Source organism: Caenorhabditis remanei, chromosome II (genome assembly GCF_010183535.1).
Source record: "Caenorhabditis remanei strain PX506 chromosome II, whole genome shotgun sequence".
Taxonomy (NCBI): Eukaryota; Metazoa; Nematoda; class Chromadorea; order Rhabditida; family Rhabditidae; genus Caenorhabditis; species Caenorhabditis remanei.
In genome coordinates, this window is record NC_071329.1 from 11,647,008 (window position 1) to 11,663,439 (window position 16,432).

Here is a 16,432-nt window from a genome sequence, read left to right on the forward strand (position 1 = left end):
GCATTTACTGGTTGTCAAATCTAATTGAGGTGTTGTACTATCTTCATATTCAAAATCGAAAACATTTCTTGTTTTCTTCACCGAAAAAGCATGTGATAGTTGCAATCAGTCGGAGAAGAATATCAGGGGAATCGAAAACAAGTCAGAGACAAGAGCCTCCTACTTCTTCTTCTTCTTCTAAAAAGCTCTCAGTCTTCTCCTCTTCACTCTTCTCGTAGTAATTATTATCATACTCGACGAGACGACGCCAACTTGAAAACTAGAAGCACAAAGCCGTGGCCGTTTCCCCGAGCAACGCTTCGAATCTTCTTCGTCGTCTTCTTCTTTTCATTTACAATCGACAAGTTTCTCTCATTCGAAGCTCATTCGAAGCTCAGTAGATAGCGATGAGCAGGTCGAATTCGAATGGGACTAGCCGTGGATCGGCTGAGCGTATCACTAGATCTAAATCACTTATTCGTCAACCATCAGTCAATAACATACCTCCAACAGATCCGAATAAACCGGTAGGTTATTTATAAAATGACATATTTGTGATATATTGATATCTGCACATTTCTATAATCTTTTCTCACCACGCCCCACTTTCTTATTTTTCCTCTTATCTTCTTCTTCTTCTTCTTGAAGATAATCACTTGACTATTGTGTCAAAACCTGAATAGAATTGGAATCTTCTATCTATCCAGCTCCCCGCATTTAATCCGTTTTTGTTCAGTCCTCATCACTTCATCTTCTTCTTCTTTACTTTTCACTTTTCACTTCTCACCTATATCTTCAACCTGCACATTCTTCAGAAGCATGTTGAAAAAAATGCCATCGTCGGTTAGTTAGATAGTTCTTTTGTCAGTTCAACTATTGAATTTTCAATTGATAACTGAAAATTTTCGACTGTCAATGTTCTTTTTCATCAGATTGCCGGAATGTTCGACGGAAAGGAGAAAGTCAACCGTGAACAGCCTCCAATGCCAACAACTGAGGGTGTTGAATACCCACGTGCTGCGAGTTGGGCAGCTGGCAATTGTGCTAATGTTCTCAATGATGAGAAAGGTGAGGAGAACGATACTAGTACATTGAATATAGGAGAGTCTTCGTAACCTTTTCACTTCTTATTTCCTGTTTCAGGTAAACAATTATTTCGTGTCTTCCTCTTTCAATCACTCGCTGAAGAGAATCTCTCGTTCCTCGAGGCAATGGATAAGCTCAAGAAAATGAAAAGTGGTGATGAGAAAGTGGCATTCGCCAAGGAGATTCTTGAAACATATCAAGCATCCATCAACTTGTCATCAAGCTCAATGAAGTCATTGCGTAATGCAGTTGCCAGTGAAACTCTCGATATGGAAGAGTTCGCTCCAGCAATCAAAGAAGTCAAACGTCTTCTCGAGAACGACCAGTTCCCACGTTTCCGTCGTTCGGAGCTCTATCTCCAGTACTTGGAGGAACTCCTTCCACGTAATTACGCCGAGAAATGGGCTCAAAGCTTCGAGAGCCTTCTCGGTAATCACGTCGGACGTCATCACTTCCGCATCTTCTTGCGTTCAATCCACGCGGAAGAGAACCTTCGCTTCTGGGAAGCTGTCGTCGAGTTCAGGTAAAAGAATTCAACATTTCCTTAATCTTTGGGTTTGGACTTTTAAAATTTAAAAAAAAGTGCACTTTGATTATCTCAAAAGTTTTCGATTCTAAAAGTTCATAAATTACATACTTCAAAAGTTTTTGAATTGTAATGACGGGTTGTTATTTGATTATTCATACATTTAAAATTTCAGATCAAGCCGTCATAAGGCCAATGCAATGAACAATCTCGGACGAGTGATTCTCTCGACCTATTTGGCCGAAGGAACTGCAAATGAAGTTTTCCTTCCATTCGGTGTTCGCCAGGTCATCGAACGTCGCATTCATGACAATCACATCGACATTTCACTCTTCGATGAAGCCATCAAACACGTCGAACAAGTTCTTCGCAACGATCCATACGTTCGCTTCCTTCAAAGCGCTCAATACATCGATCTTCTCGGCAAGCTCAAAAGCTCGTAAATGTTTCTCTGAACCACTGTGATATTTTCGGCAACTTTCTTAACTCTCATATATTTCCTCTAATTCCTAAAAGAAGGTACATATATCTTTCTTGCCGTCGGAACCCAATGTTTTTTATTCGTCTCTCTCTCCCTCTCTGTCTCTTTTTAATTCCAGATACTGCGGCTTTCATCGCACTCTTCAGTTGTAGCAATCATAAATTGATATCCACTTTTCTGAATAAATTGATAAATGATAAACCATGAAGATATGCATTCAAAACAATGGATTAATGTGTTTTTAAAAAGAAGCTGCAGCATTTTATTACACAAAAACTATAATGATGACTAGAACAGTGGGGTGGGAACCAAGGGTGGAAATAGAAAAAAGATGATCTAGTGACAAGTTAAAAAGTTCATCTTCTCCTTGGCTGTCTGAAGAACGGTTGCGTCCTCAGACCTCACTCTCATGTATTGGTGGTCTTTTTTGTAACTGTGAGACTCCTGATGTTGCTCGATCCTGACAATATACATAGAATTGGGCCGAGAAGCCGTTTCATGAGTCGTCTGAGAGATTCGGCATTGAGTAATCTGGCTACATATATCGTCCAAATTCATTTTGTGACCCTGAATATGTGTATGACTGTATTAAATGAATCTGTGACTGCAATTAGAGCAAAACATTAGATGAATGAAACGCACACTTCAAACAACACAAGACATGGACATGCATCCACCAAATTTTTTTTCGTACCGCTCAAATGGCTGGTAGGGATATGAACAGTTCCAGAACAAGGATGATCATCCGCTGTCTCCGATTCGGAAAAAACAGCGAAAAATCTCTTGCATTTCAAGACCGACCCAGCTATGGCGCACAATGAAACTATTTTATTGAAAGCAATTCTATTAAACTCAAAAAGTCCATTCTGATACATAATTTTTATGGAATTTGTATTTTTGTCGATTGCTTCAATTAGTTTCTTTCAAATAACAAACTTTTCTTCGGAAGGTTTTAAATTAACTTCAAGTCAAAACTTCTGTGAAATTTCATCACGATAGAATACTCATTCGTTCCATAAGCTTTACGTGAATGTGTGGAAATCCCGGCCCGGATAAGCAAATTCAGAATACGAAGTTAGTATAATTTAATCGGCTCTCTATTCCAATCGACAACTACTTTCGTCTTCCATATTTTCGTAGCAAGTTGCCGAACGTCTATGCAACGAATTAGTGGCGCAATCAGGCGAACGGATGGAGCACTTCAAGAGAAAGCGGATTAGATGACAGACGGGCGGCGAGTAGTGTGTGATTGCCATTAGGACTTCTCCCTTTTGGTCTCGTCTAGATTGGAATGTTCCTTGATAGGATTAGTAAAGGACATCTTTGAATTTCTTCCTCAAGATATTTTGACACAAATGGCCTCAACAAAGAAGTTTTGAGTCCCCCTACTAGTCGGTTTCTTTTCTTTTTCCGACCCTCATAAATCATGATTTTGCTATCTGTGGCTTTCGGTCCCTCGAGTGTTATTGACCTTCTTTTCTATTTTTCTAGCTTTCGCAAGTATGAAGCAACACATCTTTATTTTACGAATTCCAAAAAATAATGAGAGCAACGGATCAAAATACAGAAAATGTTGTAAAAGAAGTGGGTGAACACTAAACTTACTAGATATTCACCACCGGAATGCACAAATGTAAATCTAATTCACTAGTTGGGCGGATTTCTTCCGCTCATCAGAAGTTGTTTCTAGATGAAAGAAGTGGAGGAGAACAATCGAAAACGATTATGGCCAAATGGGAAAATATTTTTAAGAACCGGAATAAGTTTGTACAACAACGGATTTCAAGAGAGGAGACTACTGTATGGGATACCGTATTCTTGACAAATTACATAGCAATGGGCTCTCTGAGAGCCAATTATATTAGTGAGACCAGATTTCGGAGCTTCAGAAGCCGTCAGTTTAAATCGCCAACTCGAAAGTGCATTCCATTTTTGGAATTATGAATTCTTTCCGTTGAAGGCGAGCACGATCAACCATTTCCCGTAGTTCCTCCGAGCGCATCTGTAAGAATTAAATGAATGAAATACTGAAAGTTGGTAATTTATCCACCTGCAATTCATGAATCTGTTGATCCAATTCATGTAAAAATTCATCTCTTGCCAACTCATCATCAGTCATTTCTTTGAAGTTTCTTCGTGGCGAGACCCTATGATAATGTTCTGAGAATGGTTGAGCATAAACTGGAGACGCTGGACGATATGTTCTGTTTCTGACCACCATTGGACCACATGCTGATGTCCATGGTTCTGCGTATATCGGAGATTCAGCTCTTTCATGTTTAGGACTTGGAGTCGGGCGAAGGGAGTGATAGGATGATGCACTCTGAAATCAATTACATTCTTTAAAATAATCGAATGAGTATTCTCTCACCATTAGTTCGTGATATATATTATTTCCATTGTCATAATGTTTCTGCCAATCTGCACTATTCGTCCAAACCATTGAAGTGTCGGGACTGGAAAATGAGGGTTTTGAAGTGGTGAGAGGGTACTCGAGTGTGTTGCGCCACAATAGGCATTCTGATGATGAACGTTTCTTGTGCTGAACAACAATACACATCCGAAATTCCCCTGGATTCTTTAAATTTAATTGTGTCGTATTCATGTCATGACAATAGATATTACGAAAAGCAAGATAAATTGAAGTTGAGATTGAAACCGACAGATAGACAGATTGGCGTTCGAATGGGATGACGGGCGTTCGGATGAGTTTATGAACTCTTTCGTGCTCCCCCGGGGCACTCTTTTTGGGAGATTTTGATGCGTTGAGATAAAGATGGATTGCTAAGGAAGTGAAAGTGTTTCGCAATCAAAGGTCATGACTCATCTTCTAAACATTTGTAAATCCATTTAAAGGCTTCTCCTTCTTCTTCTTTTTCATCATTATCCGAGCTAATTTCTGTTCATTTCGGGTGTCATCTGTCGATCACATTACCAGGCAGCTAGCTGGTAAGTCAACACCCGTTCGCCTCTTGTCCCTTTCGATAATTACATAATGAATGTTTGTGCAGCACAATTAATGTCAAGGATTAGAGGAAAAAGAAGGAGGAGGAAGAAGCCAAGGATTGAACGTTTTGAGATACCAGATAAATGTTTCTATCGAATTAAAAATTTAAGATCCAATTAATTACCTGGAATCGTGTGATGCATATCCTGAACTACACATACTCGTATCTGGACTGGCCACACAAAGGGCTGGAGCACGCTTCTTTTTATTCGATTCCTGTAATTTCAGATGTTCTAAATTCAGAATTCCTTGATTCCCACTCACATAAGTTCCCGTTCTTCCCATGCTACTCGTCATGCTTTCCCACATTTTGTTCTCTCCGATCCACGGATTGGTGCGAATACGCTGAAAAAATAGATGATGATGATTTGGATGCCATCTGCCATATGTTTATTGTTATGATCATTTCTTCATCACAATCTGTGTGGGGGATGCCTTTTTTTCTTTTCCTCTATTTATTTATTATATAAAAATCTTGAACTTTGGCAAAAGAAAGGAAGTAGAAGAAAGAAAGTAAGTAAAGCATTTGCATATCGCACTCTCACATCTTTTCACTATCGTTTTTGGTCGTCGTGTCTTCAGAAGACATAATCGGGTTACGACGAGTCGACTGACGACGACGACGGCACTGTGTGTATGTGATGGAATTAGATGTGCAGTAGAGGGGAGCCAAGAAAAAGGATTATGCACATTTTGAAGAAAGAAAAAGTGTGGATATCTATATTCATTCTAGATTTTTAGATGCTTTCTATTTATTTTCATCTCTGAACTTGCTCTTCCCCAAAAAATGAAAGTTTCGTTTTTCTCTGCGGCTCCAATTTCCCTAAATGAATTAGATTCCCTCAGCTCTGCAAGTTCTTTTTTCATGAGGTCCCAGCAAGTTTCACTTCGAAATGGAAAATGGAAAAGCTTTGAGGAGACAGAAAAAGGCAACAAAAAGGGACAACTATCAAGTGAATAATTCATTAACTCTTACAACTTTTCGACTATTTTCCAACTTCAACCAGTTATGCCTTCTTCTTTCGAAAAAGAAATGCATTGCCCTTTCCTTTTGAAAACTTACATTTCTCCTAGGAAATGATCCATTGCATGTACTACTTGAAGATGTTGAAACTATCATTGGAGGAGGCATTGATGTCGGTGGTGGTGGGAACGCGATGCTTACTGCAAACAAGAGAAAACTATCATGATCAATCGGAGAGCAAAGTTATGTTAGCCGTGTTCTATCTATCACGTTTTTTTCGATTTGAGAGTGTTGACTGAGTACACAATGATTGTTTTATGATGGGATCAAGATGAATGGCAAATCAAAAGATCTCACGGAAGAAAAAAGATGAAATACACTTGTGATAACTGTTTGGTTGAATTTGTGTATTTGACCATGTTCTTTGAACAACTTATGATTTCATTCACTATCTACTTCAACTTTTGGAGCATCAGTAAAACAGTTATTATCGTGTCTTATGTCCAATTGAACTCAAAAATAGACAGAAAACAGATAAAAGATAAATAAATCTTTAGACTTTATCATACCTGGTAACGGTTTTAGTTCATTTCGTGAATGCCTTACAACACTATGAGAAGCAGCTCTCGTTGGTTGAGCAATTCGTTTCGAAGACATAGGTACAACGGAAGGAGAAGAGGCCTTCCGACGCTCGTCGGGCTGTCGAGAATGATTTCGACGGCGACGTGAAATGCGACGTGACTGACGTCCGAGTGTCAGTTGGTCGAACCAACTTTGAATTCTTTGCATTTGAACTGAAAAAGAAATAAATGTTTATGTGAAGAAAGAATTGGCTGAAATTTAGAAGTGAGAGTTCATCAATTGGCTGGAATTATAGGGAAAGAAGAGAATAGGAATGACGAATGTCGAGACAGGATTGGGATTATAGATAATCAAAATATTCTGGAAGAAGTACATGTCATAAAAATGTATACACATGGGAAGAACGGGAGTCCCGTCCTTGCTAGTAGTGCTTCGCAATGCGCGAGAAAGTAGGGGAGGAGCTGAAGTGGGCGGAGCCACGGGAGGACGTGCTCGGGCAGCCTCGAGTCATTAAAGTGGGAATAGAGTGAGGAGATGGAGGAGACGCATACAAGGTACGGATTAATTTGGAGAAGTGAGGAGGGGAAGAAAAAGAACGCAAAAGAAGAAAAAGTGAGTTGAATAAGAAGGAAAAAGTAGAAGCATAAAGCATGAAGAATATCTGAAAAAGAAGAACTTTGAGAAAGGTCGCTTCTTTATTTCAGAAGTCGTTCGTATTCAAGATAAGAATCTTTTCTGAAACCGGTTAAGAGACTGATTGAGAAAAGATATTCAGGGATTCAGCAGGGCGTGTGTTGTTACTTTCTGAAAAACGTTGCGACCGAACAAACGATCGTGATAGGGGCAAAAGGAAGGAAAAAGAATACGTAATACATTAGAAGAGGAAGGAAAAGAAGAATGAAATTGGAAAAGAAAGTAGGAAGAAGGAAACTGATTCTTCCAATCTAATAGATGGAAATATAGTTGAACATGTGGGTCAGAAAGGAAAAAAGAAATGAAAAAGGAAGCCTCACAAAAGAAGAATTTTAAGTCTTTAAGACTGATGATCTTGAAATCATATCATTTTTTGGAAGTTGAACAAGGAAGCGCTACAAAATATGCAAATGAAATTCAATGTTCATGTATTGTTTTCCAGTTTATTGTGTTTCATTTCTGATATTTCAATTTTTAAAGTTTTCACATTATTCAGTGATCAAAAATCTGAAAAAAGTAGCTTTTACACCAAAAGAGCTCTGGGATAATACTAATAGTAAATCGAAAAGTGCCAAAGTTCGGATATCTGAAAATTGAAAGAAATTCGAGACGGAATGATTGAGTTTCATTGTTACTTTTAAAAAGTTTACCTTTACTCAATTCCAGAAAACTACGCATTATCAACACTTGATTCAAGTACAGGATGAATGTCTTGAACTGGAAAACTGAGCGATTTTGTATAAGAATAGTGAGAAAATTTTCATTGGGATACTGGTTTCTTATTATCTAACATCTCCCCCAATGGCTCACTTCTTTGATACAAAACTTTGTATTTGAATAAAAAACAAAAGAATTCAATTTCATAGTGAGTTTTGTAGTGAATAAAAACTGAAAACAGAAATAAAATTAGTGAAGAAAAACAAGAAGAACGAACGAACTGAAACAGAAACAATGGAACGAAATTCGACAAAAGAGACTGCTCCGCTGGAAGAAAAATTTCATTTTCTTCTTCTGTTTTTCTTCCTTTTTCTTGTTCGTTGACGGATTCTAATCTATTTTAACAGAGATACATCGTTTGACGAGTCAGCTGAAATAACTCAATGAAAGAAACCAAAGATGCGCTTTCTTTTGGAAACCGATTTGATGACGTAAATGGAAAAAGGAGAAGACGAAGAAAAAAAAGGATATCATTATGCAGAAATAGAGAATGTCATGTTACTTTGATATTCCGATTAGACGGGGGCAAACTACTGGGCGAGGTGTGAACGTAGGGTTGAGTGAATGGAATTGACGAGAATTGAGAATGTGTAAAGTTGGAACACTAAAGAATTTCTAGACATCTTGGTAAATTTTTGCTTCCACATCTATTAGAAAGATCGAAATTGGGATCATCTTGAAACATTTGGTTGGAATGATAATGATATGGAGATGTTTAACAAGCTTATTTTGTCCATATTCATTCTGGTTCTGATCTACAACAAATAGGACAAGAACAGACCATCCATGATGCCAGCGTCGCAGCCTTTTTCAAAACTCCAACCTATTCAAATGTCTCATCTGACAGGTACCAGAATCTTCTGAGGAAGAAGTGGTCAGTTTTGAAATAACGTATAATTTGTATGTAGGCGGGTTGGTTGACTGGCGGTTTGAAGACGAAATTTCTAGTTTTGTTTATAATAATTGTGTTTGAAAGAGAATAAACCGACCTCTCTTACACTTGAAACTAATCTCAATAAAAGAGTGAAAGTCAACTTTTGGAGCTCTGAAGAAGGGAAACCAATTAGGTTCTGGCCAAATTCCACGGATTTCCGTTTCTTGAGCGCCTCTCGAGTGCAATTCGAGATGGTCCTTTCATTTGTCTCCGTCTCTTCGTCTAACACTATCTTCCACCGGTAAAACGATACGAAATGCACGTCGAAGAAGAAGAAAAGAAGGAGAAGAAGAAGAAGTGGAAGAAGCTTCTCCTGGACCTTCGCGCACTTTTCCGCCGTAACAATTGGTGATGGAGTTGTTGCGGAAAGATGATGAAGAAAATAGAAAACACGAAGGGTCCACTTCTCAAAACAAATTCAATTTTGTTGCACTTTTCTACTTCGTTTTCCTCATTCTTCTGGTCCTTCCTTGCTCACCTTTTTTCCACTTATTCACTTTAAAAGTTTCCCAAAAAGAGAGAGGAAGAGAAGCGGAAAGGCTCGCTAAAGTGACCTTGTCGATCCGTCATAATTACGAAAAAGCGGGGAAACGAAAAGGGGAAAAATGAAGAAGAGTGAGGGTGGAAGAAGGACGGATATCAAATATGGAAATTGGCAGCCACTTTGACAGGAAATGACTGACGAGCAACGGCTAATTTTCCGACAAGGTGGTCATTTTTGGGGAAGAATTCGTTTAGCAGAGACACGCTAATTTTTTCGAAAATTGACAACTTGTGAGAAAGAAGAAAGAAGATTCGGGGGACCATAACCTGCTAATTATCGTGAAAAGAACTCTCAAGAAAACCACCGAAATAAGTGCTCTGGTGAAAGGTACTGCCTGGATTCGTTATAACATTTTTATGTTCGTTCTCATAAAATACGAAACGGGGAGACATTCTCAATTGAACCGAATAAGAGGGAGCATGAGAGAAGTTTTTGATAAACTCACACAGTTTCTATGACAACGTGGAATATAACGTTTTGTTGTACTGCAAAAAAGTGAAAAGAATCGACTCGTTCCTCTCATTTTTTCGTTTTCACAAGGGGCACGAAACACACGAATAAACACAAAAAAAAGCGACTACCCCGATTATATTGAATTTTGTATTATTGGTGTAGTCATGAGATTGGTGTTGTTGAAAGAAGAGAAACTATAGAGAATGCGTGTCACGGAAAAATCAACTGGACACTTTGGGCCCTCCGGAAGAGAAAAAGGCTCATTTTTCACACTCGATTGTATAGAAAGGAGGTCTCCCATGGGGGAGATGGACAAACCAACTCGAAAAGACCGACCTTTTTGACAAATTGGGATAATTTATTGGGATGGCACGAAGAAGGTTTTGGTAGAGAGAAAAAAGAAGTTAGAGGGAAAGAGCACCAAGTTTTTGGTTGGAAAAATGAGCAGAAGGAAGCAGAATGTTATGGCTTTTTGGTTGATTGTGGTGAACGAAAGAGCTTGAAGAAAGAGGTAGAAGAATGAATGGAAAGGGAAGGCGAAAGCTTTTTCACTTTTCCAAAAATACTTTCTGTTGGAAGAAAACAATGGAACTTGAATGAATGTGAATTCTTATGGAGAAATGATGTGGACTACTGTAGTCAGACTGGCAGGTTTATTGTGCGAAAACTGTGCTGAATTCTCGAAACAGAGATTGCGGTTGAAGCAACTTTCCAATTAATTAAGATTTCTGAAATTCAAGTAAACTGAATCTTTTAATGTTTCCTCGTGTTTTTTTCTGAGAAGATACTTGAACATTCTTTTGCGATATTTCTTCTGCAGATCATAAAACAATCGGTTATCATGAGATCGAGAACAATTGGAAAACGATTTTTTTGTTTTTCAATTTTTTCTTTTTCGTGGGAAACTTACTGTTTTTGCAAGCTCTGAGTCATTCGTCTTGATTAAATTTTAAACTAAAGAAGGACGTTCAAAGCTCTTTTTTATACCTCATTTTGGTTTCACTGGTTTTTCGTATCCTTACCAAGATGCTTTCCAGCATTTATTTCAGGGAAACAGTTTCTATAATCTTTGTGACAAAACAGAATTTCAAAGAAGATCCTGAAATACATTCCCTTTTTGGTGTTCTCGTTGTTCACTAATTTTTATTTTCCCAAATTCGCTGAAACAAGAAATACTCTCAATAACATCACTTTTCTCTCAAACTGCTCAAAGATCGGTACCATTTTTCTCTAAATATTTACCTTTCTGAGAGCGAACACATCAACCATCGACCTACCTCAACATTCAGTTATATTTTAACCATTACATCGTTATCAATTTCATACTTCTCCTAGAAACTTCTTTGCCTTAACAGGCTGATAAGAGTTTCCAACATTCAGTTATATTTTAACCATTACATCGTTATCAATTTCATACTTCTCCTAGAAACTTCTTTGCCTTAACAGGCTGATAAGAGTTTCCACGAAATTCTCCGAAACTCATCGTTTTCCTCTCCGAATAAATTCTAATCGACTAGATAAGCTGGCCATATTTTCACTCTCTACATTACACACTCTTTCCACATTTCCCTACGTTCCCTCGCTGTCGGATACTAACGTCTTCAGTCGTTTTTCTCACAATTCCCCCTTTCATTTCCTCTTGTTTTCAGTATATTTGCCGATATTCACAATATCAACTAATAATATGAATTTATAGAAAAAGTATTATAGTTTTTATTAATGAACTTTTTTCTTGAGTTAGACATGCCCGAATATCTTTTTTGCCCGAAATTCAGATGACCTGCTTCATTTTCTCATCAGAGCGCGTTTTCACACTCAACAGTGGACCTTTTTTCCGGAATTCCGAACGCATTTTGGAGGCAGCGGATGCAGCCGTATTTCTTCGTCTTTCTCCAAAAGAGTTTTTTTTTTAAATTTCGCTACGAGAAATTAGATTTTCGCATCGCGAATAATCATTTGAACTTCGTCGTCAGCTCATTTTGTACTTCTCTATGATTAGAATAGCCCTTGGCGCTCCGTGAGCTTGCGATTTGACATAATCTATTCGTTGGATTTGGAAAATTTTCACCGAATAAACTGACCAAGACTGAAATCAAACCATTATTTATTGGTCAGTTTCATTTTAAAAATTTTTACGTGAAGCGCACCCACCCTTATCACTATCGCCGTCTCTCATTCGCTTCTTCGACATTGACCTCTCTTTTAGACGTTTATCACTGCCGACTGATGATAACTCGTCGTCTACTCGCTCCATTTAGATTGTCATTGCTAATTAACATAGTACTATTTTCCCTAGAATTTCAATTTTCAATCGATCTTTTCCTTCCTAGTCGTTCACGACTCATTGCAAAGATCAAACCACCGTCTTTGCGTCTGCTCCTCTCATTTCTTTGTTGACGATTTTTTCGTTGTCTAAATCATTCAATATTATTGAAAGGAAAAAGATCTCTCACATCCTGGCCGATCACAAGCACCGCCCATAACATTTTCTACAGCTTTCGATTCGATCGAACCCCATCATTAGTCATTCATATGCCGTTTGCCAGTGATGCAACCTCCATCTGTTACCCTCGTACCAGTAGACATTTCTGTGAGAAATCAGCCGGCCAATATTTATTTCATAACAACAGCATCCATCGTGACCCACTCTGTTCACCTCGTGTCTCCCATTTTCTCTCTTTTCCTCATCCTGACAGAGGCACTGAGTTTGACTTATTGTTTATTTACAAGAACTTCTCCCTAATTTCTATCTCCTTTCCGCAGTTGTGTTTACTTTTTTTGATTAACTCTTTTTCAAATTTATAATTTCAGGTAGAATGGTGGCGTTCGCTGTCATCATCTCCGTGATGATGGTGATCACTGGATCACTGAACACTATCTGTGCAAAGTGGGCAGACAGCATCAAGGCTGAAGGCGTGCCATTCAACCATCCGTTCCTTCAAGCGACGTGTATGTTCTTCGGAGAGTTTCTTTGTCTCGTTGTATTCTTCTTGATCTTCGGATACAAAAGATACGTCTGGAATCGATCCAATGTTCAAGGCGAGTTAAATCTATCAGTAATGAAAATATCAATCAATGCATTTTCCAGGAGAAAGCGGCAGTATCACGGAGATAACCACCGAAGAGAAGCCGATTCTGCCTCCATTCAATCCCTTCCTCTTCTTCCCACCAGCTCTTTGCGATATCCTCGGAACATCTATCATGTATATTGGACTCAATTTGACCACCGCTTCAAGTTTCCAAATGCTTCGTGGAGCTGTTATCATCTTCACCGGTCTTCTTTCCGTTGGTATGCTCAACGCACAGATCAAACCATTCAAATGGTTCGGCATGCTCTTCGTTATGCTCGGACTTGTGATTGTTGGAGTCACTGACATATACTACGATAGCAACCCACTCGACGATAAAAATGCCATCATCACTGGAAATCTGCTCATTGTCATGGCTCAGATTATTGTCGCAATTCAAATGGTGTACGAACAAAAGTATCTTACCAAGTACGATGTCCCAGCTCTTTTCGCTGTTGGATTGGAGGGACTTTTCGGAATGGTCACTCTTTCCCTTTTGATGGTTCCATTCTATTATATTCATGTGCCAAAGACTTTCTCTACTAACCCAGAAGGAAGACTCGAAGATGTATTCTATGCCTGGCAAGAAATCAAGGAAGAACCAACTATCGCTCTCGCTCTCCTCGGAACTGTCATCTCAATTGCTTTCTTCAATTTCGCCGGAGTTTCCGTCACCAAAGAACTGTCAGCTACAACCAGAATGGTTCTCGATTCGATCCGTACTCTCGTCATCTGGGTTGTTTCTATTCCACTCTTTGGCGAACAATTCATTGCTATCCAGGTAAACCATTTTTTCAATCATGCTAGTTTCTTTAATTTTTTGTTTTCAGCTCTCTGGATTTGCTATGCTCATTCTCGGAACTCTCATTTATAACGATGTGCTTATCGGTCCATGGTTCCGCCGCAACATTCTTCCCAACCTCAGCTCTCATGCCAACTGTGCCCGTTGCTGGTTGTGCATTTGCGGTGGCGATTCTGAGCTCATCGAGTACGAGCAGGAAGATCAGGAGCACCTCATCGAAGCTTAGATCCACTTTCCGCCTTTTTTTATTTCTTCTTCCTTCTTGTGTATGTATAGCAGAGAACACGTGGATTTCACATTTTGACTTAACAAAACAACAAACAACATGTGGTGCTTTTATCTTTCATTTTTTGAAGATATCTCACTCATATGCTTCCCTCTCCTCGACCCACAATGTTCGTTTTTAATTTATTATTTGCAAAATTTGTCTCATTCATTTTCTCATCGTTTTCATGTTTATACAAAACCTTACAATGTTCCATTCTGTGATACGAGTCTTTTTCGCTGTCCCATCCATTCAGTAATACCCTTTTCCATGTTGCCTGAACATGTTTGTACTCTGTACCCCCGTCGAAATAAATATGTGATTAATACCTAAATTTTTCTGCTTGACGCTTCGTGTGAATGTCACTGCGCCCCTCTCGTTTATCTCCTTGGAAACGGAAAAATAGCAACTTGGATTAGCTCATCGAGTGTATTTCAGATGAGCGGCGAGGTGTGTGTTCAGACGCTGCAGAGGCTTCGCCGTGTTGGTTCGTTCAGGAGTCTCGTTGAAAATAAATATAAAGGAGGTTAGTAAAATCAGTGAATACTTCCGGCATTTGAAAATTACAGGTCCAAGTAAAAGAATAGTTGTCGACTATTCCTCGCCGAATATCGCCAAACAGTTTCATATCGGAAACTTACGGTCCACTTTGATTGGAAGATACGTCGACAAGGTTCTGAAAAATGAAGAGAAAATAAAGTGAAAAAGGATTTCCAGGTGAATAGAGTGATAGGAAATCAAGTAACTTCCGTCAACTACTTGGGCGACTGGGGAACACAGTTTGCAATGATCGCTACGTTTTGGCCTCAGATGAAACCATCCGATCAGTATTGGAATTCGCTTTCTGACGTAGAAAAAATAAAACAACTGACTGACTGTTATGTTGTCGCCAACAAAAACATGAAAATTGATGAAGAGTTCCGAGCAAAAGTATATGAAACATTTGTTGCAATGGAAAAATCTGTAACTGATGGATCAGAAAACTGTGCAAATGACGAGAATATGAAGTTGTGGCAACAAATAAGACAAATATCAAGGCGCCACCTCACAGAATTCTACAATAAATTTGATGTAACATTCGATGAGTGAGTGCTTGCGCGGAACCGACCACTGAATAATCTAAATTTCAGATGGCTTTGTGAATCGAGTCATATACGAAAAGCACATCAGTATGCTCAAGAACTCGTTGATAAAGGTTTCACCGAAGATTTAGATGGAAGAACAATTATTCGATTGAGAGAAGGAGATATTGAGAAGAAGAAGCCAGATGGAGTAAATTATGCAATTTTACGGAAAAGTGATATGTCGAGTCTGTATTTGACAAGAGAAATTGCAGCGATTCTGGAGCGTGATGCCACGTTTCAGGCGGACCGCTATTTATATGTAGTTGATCGAGCTCAGAGGCAGCATTTCAATGCATTGAAAGTGATTCTCGATAAATTGGGTCGAGCTGATTTAGCTGAAAAAATCGAGCATGTTCAATATGGAAGAGTAAGGGGTTTGTCGACTAGAAATGGGAGAACAGAAGCTGTCGGAGAGATTATCGAACGGGGGAGAGAACTTGCTTTACAATTCATGAAATCATCGAAAACATTTTGTATGGATCCAGATGTAGAACAAGATGTAAGCATTTTCTATTCACTTTTTAATTCGAATTGACTTATTTTCAGATCGCAGATGTACTGTCCCTATCAACAGTTGTTTTCAATGAATTAAAAAGAGCTCGCAACTCGGAATATGAATTTTCATTTCAAAACGCGTTTGCTCTCAACCAAAACAATGCACTGGCTCTTCAGGTATCCTATTATTAATATATCTTAAATAAAAGTTTTCGAATTCAGATGAAGCATAGTCGATTGTCTTCAATAGAAGAAAAACATCAACATTTACTGCCTCTAGTGGATGCCTGCACCAAATTTCCCGATTTTGACACCAATGACGACGTTAAGCGGTTAATGAGACTATTAAATGATCTAGAACATTCTGTTGAGTTGAGTGCTCAAAAACTAGAAGCTTGCCAATTAACAGTACAACTAATACACGTGGCTGCAGCAGCAGGAAGTGTTCAAAAACAGTTGAGAGTCAAAGGTCAACCGGACGAGGTTAGAAAACTGAGGAAGCACATTACATGTATGATTTTTCTATTCAGATAGCAGTCCCACGTCTGATGTTGTTCTCCGCAGTTCGGAATGTTCTTGCTGATGGTCTTCAACTCCTCGGAATCACCCCAGCTCGTTCAATGTGATGGTACGACCTAGAAAGGAGTCCGAAGCGTGCTTTTCCCCATCAATCACTTCGCCTTTCTAGGATATCAATGTTGTGATGATTGTA

General features: G+C 38.8%; 4 protein-coding genes across 4 annotated transcripts; 3 read left to right on the forward strand and 1 right to left on the reverse strand.

The window, feature by feature from the left end:
* Nucleotides 1-386: 386 nt before the first annotated feature.
* Nucleotides 387-2,034, forward strand: GCK72_006177 (uncharacterized protein; the record flags this gene model as incomplete). Its single annotated transcript, XM_053725509.1, has 4 exons — nt 387-506; nt 912-1,047; nt 1,123-1,588; nt 1,767-2,034. 4 exons carry the CDS (start codon nt 387-389, stop codon nt 2,032-2,034), a joined length of 990 nt encoding a protein of 329 aa, XP_053589703.1.
* A 1,938-nt stretch (nt 2,035-3,972) lies between these two features.
* On the reverse strand, nt 3,973-6,832 carry GCK72_006178 (uncharacterized protein; the record flags this gene model as incomplete). The annotated part of the gene is made up of 7 exons (XM_003113414.2): nt 3,973-4,074; nt 4,123-4,395; nt 4,444-4,528; nt 5,204-5,295; nt 5,344-5,424; nt 6,143-6,243; nt 6,613-6,832. 7 exons carry the CDS (start codon nt 6,830-6,832, stop codon nt 3,973-3,975), a joined length of 954 nt encoding a protein of 317 aa, XP_003113462.2.
* A 5,950-nt stretch (nt 6,833-12,782) lies between these two features.
* Nucleotides 12,783-14,062, forward strand: GCK72_006179 (uncharacterized protein; the record flags this gene model as incomplete). The annotated part of the gene is made up of 3 exons (XM_053725510.1): nt 12,783-13,005; nt 13,055-13,815; nt 13,865-14,062. 3 exons carry the CDS (start codon nt 12,783-12,785, stop codon nt 14,060-14,062), a joined length of 1,182 nt encoding a protein of 393 aa, XP_053589704.1.
* Nucleotides 14,063-14,539: 477 nt separating this feature from the next.
* On the forward strand, nt 14,540-16,346 carry GCK72_006180 (uncharacterized protein; the record flags this gene model as incomplete). The annotated part of the gene is made up of 7 exons (XM_003113480.2): nt 14,540-14,627; nt 14,671-14,774; nt 14,819-15,186; nt 15,232-15,724; nt 15,772-15,897; nt 15,943-16,203; nt 16,251-16,346. The coding sequence occupies 7 exons, from the start codon at nt 14,540-14,542 to the stop codon at nt 16,344-16,346; spliced, it is 1,536 nt and encodes a 511-aa protein (XP_003113528.2).
* Between the last annotated feature and the right edge of the window lie 86 nt (nt 16,347-16,432).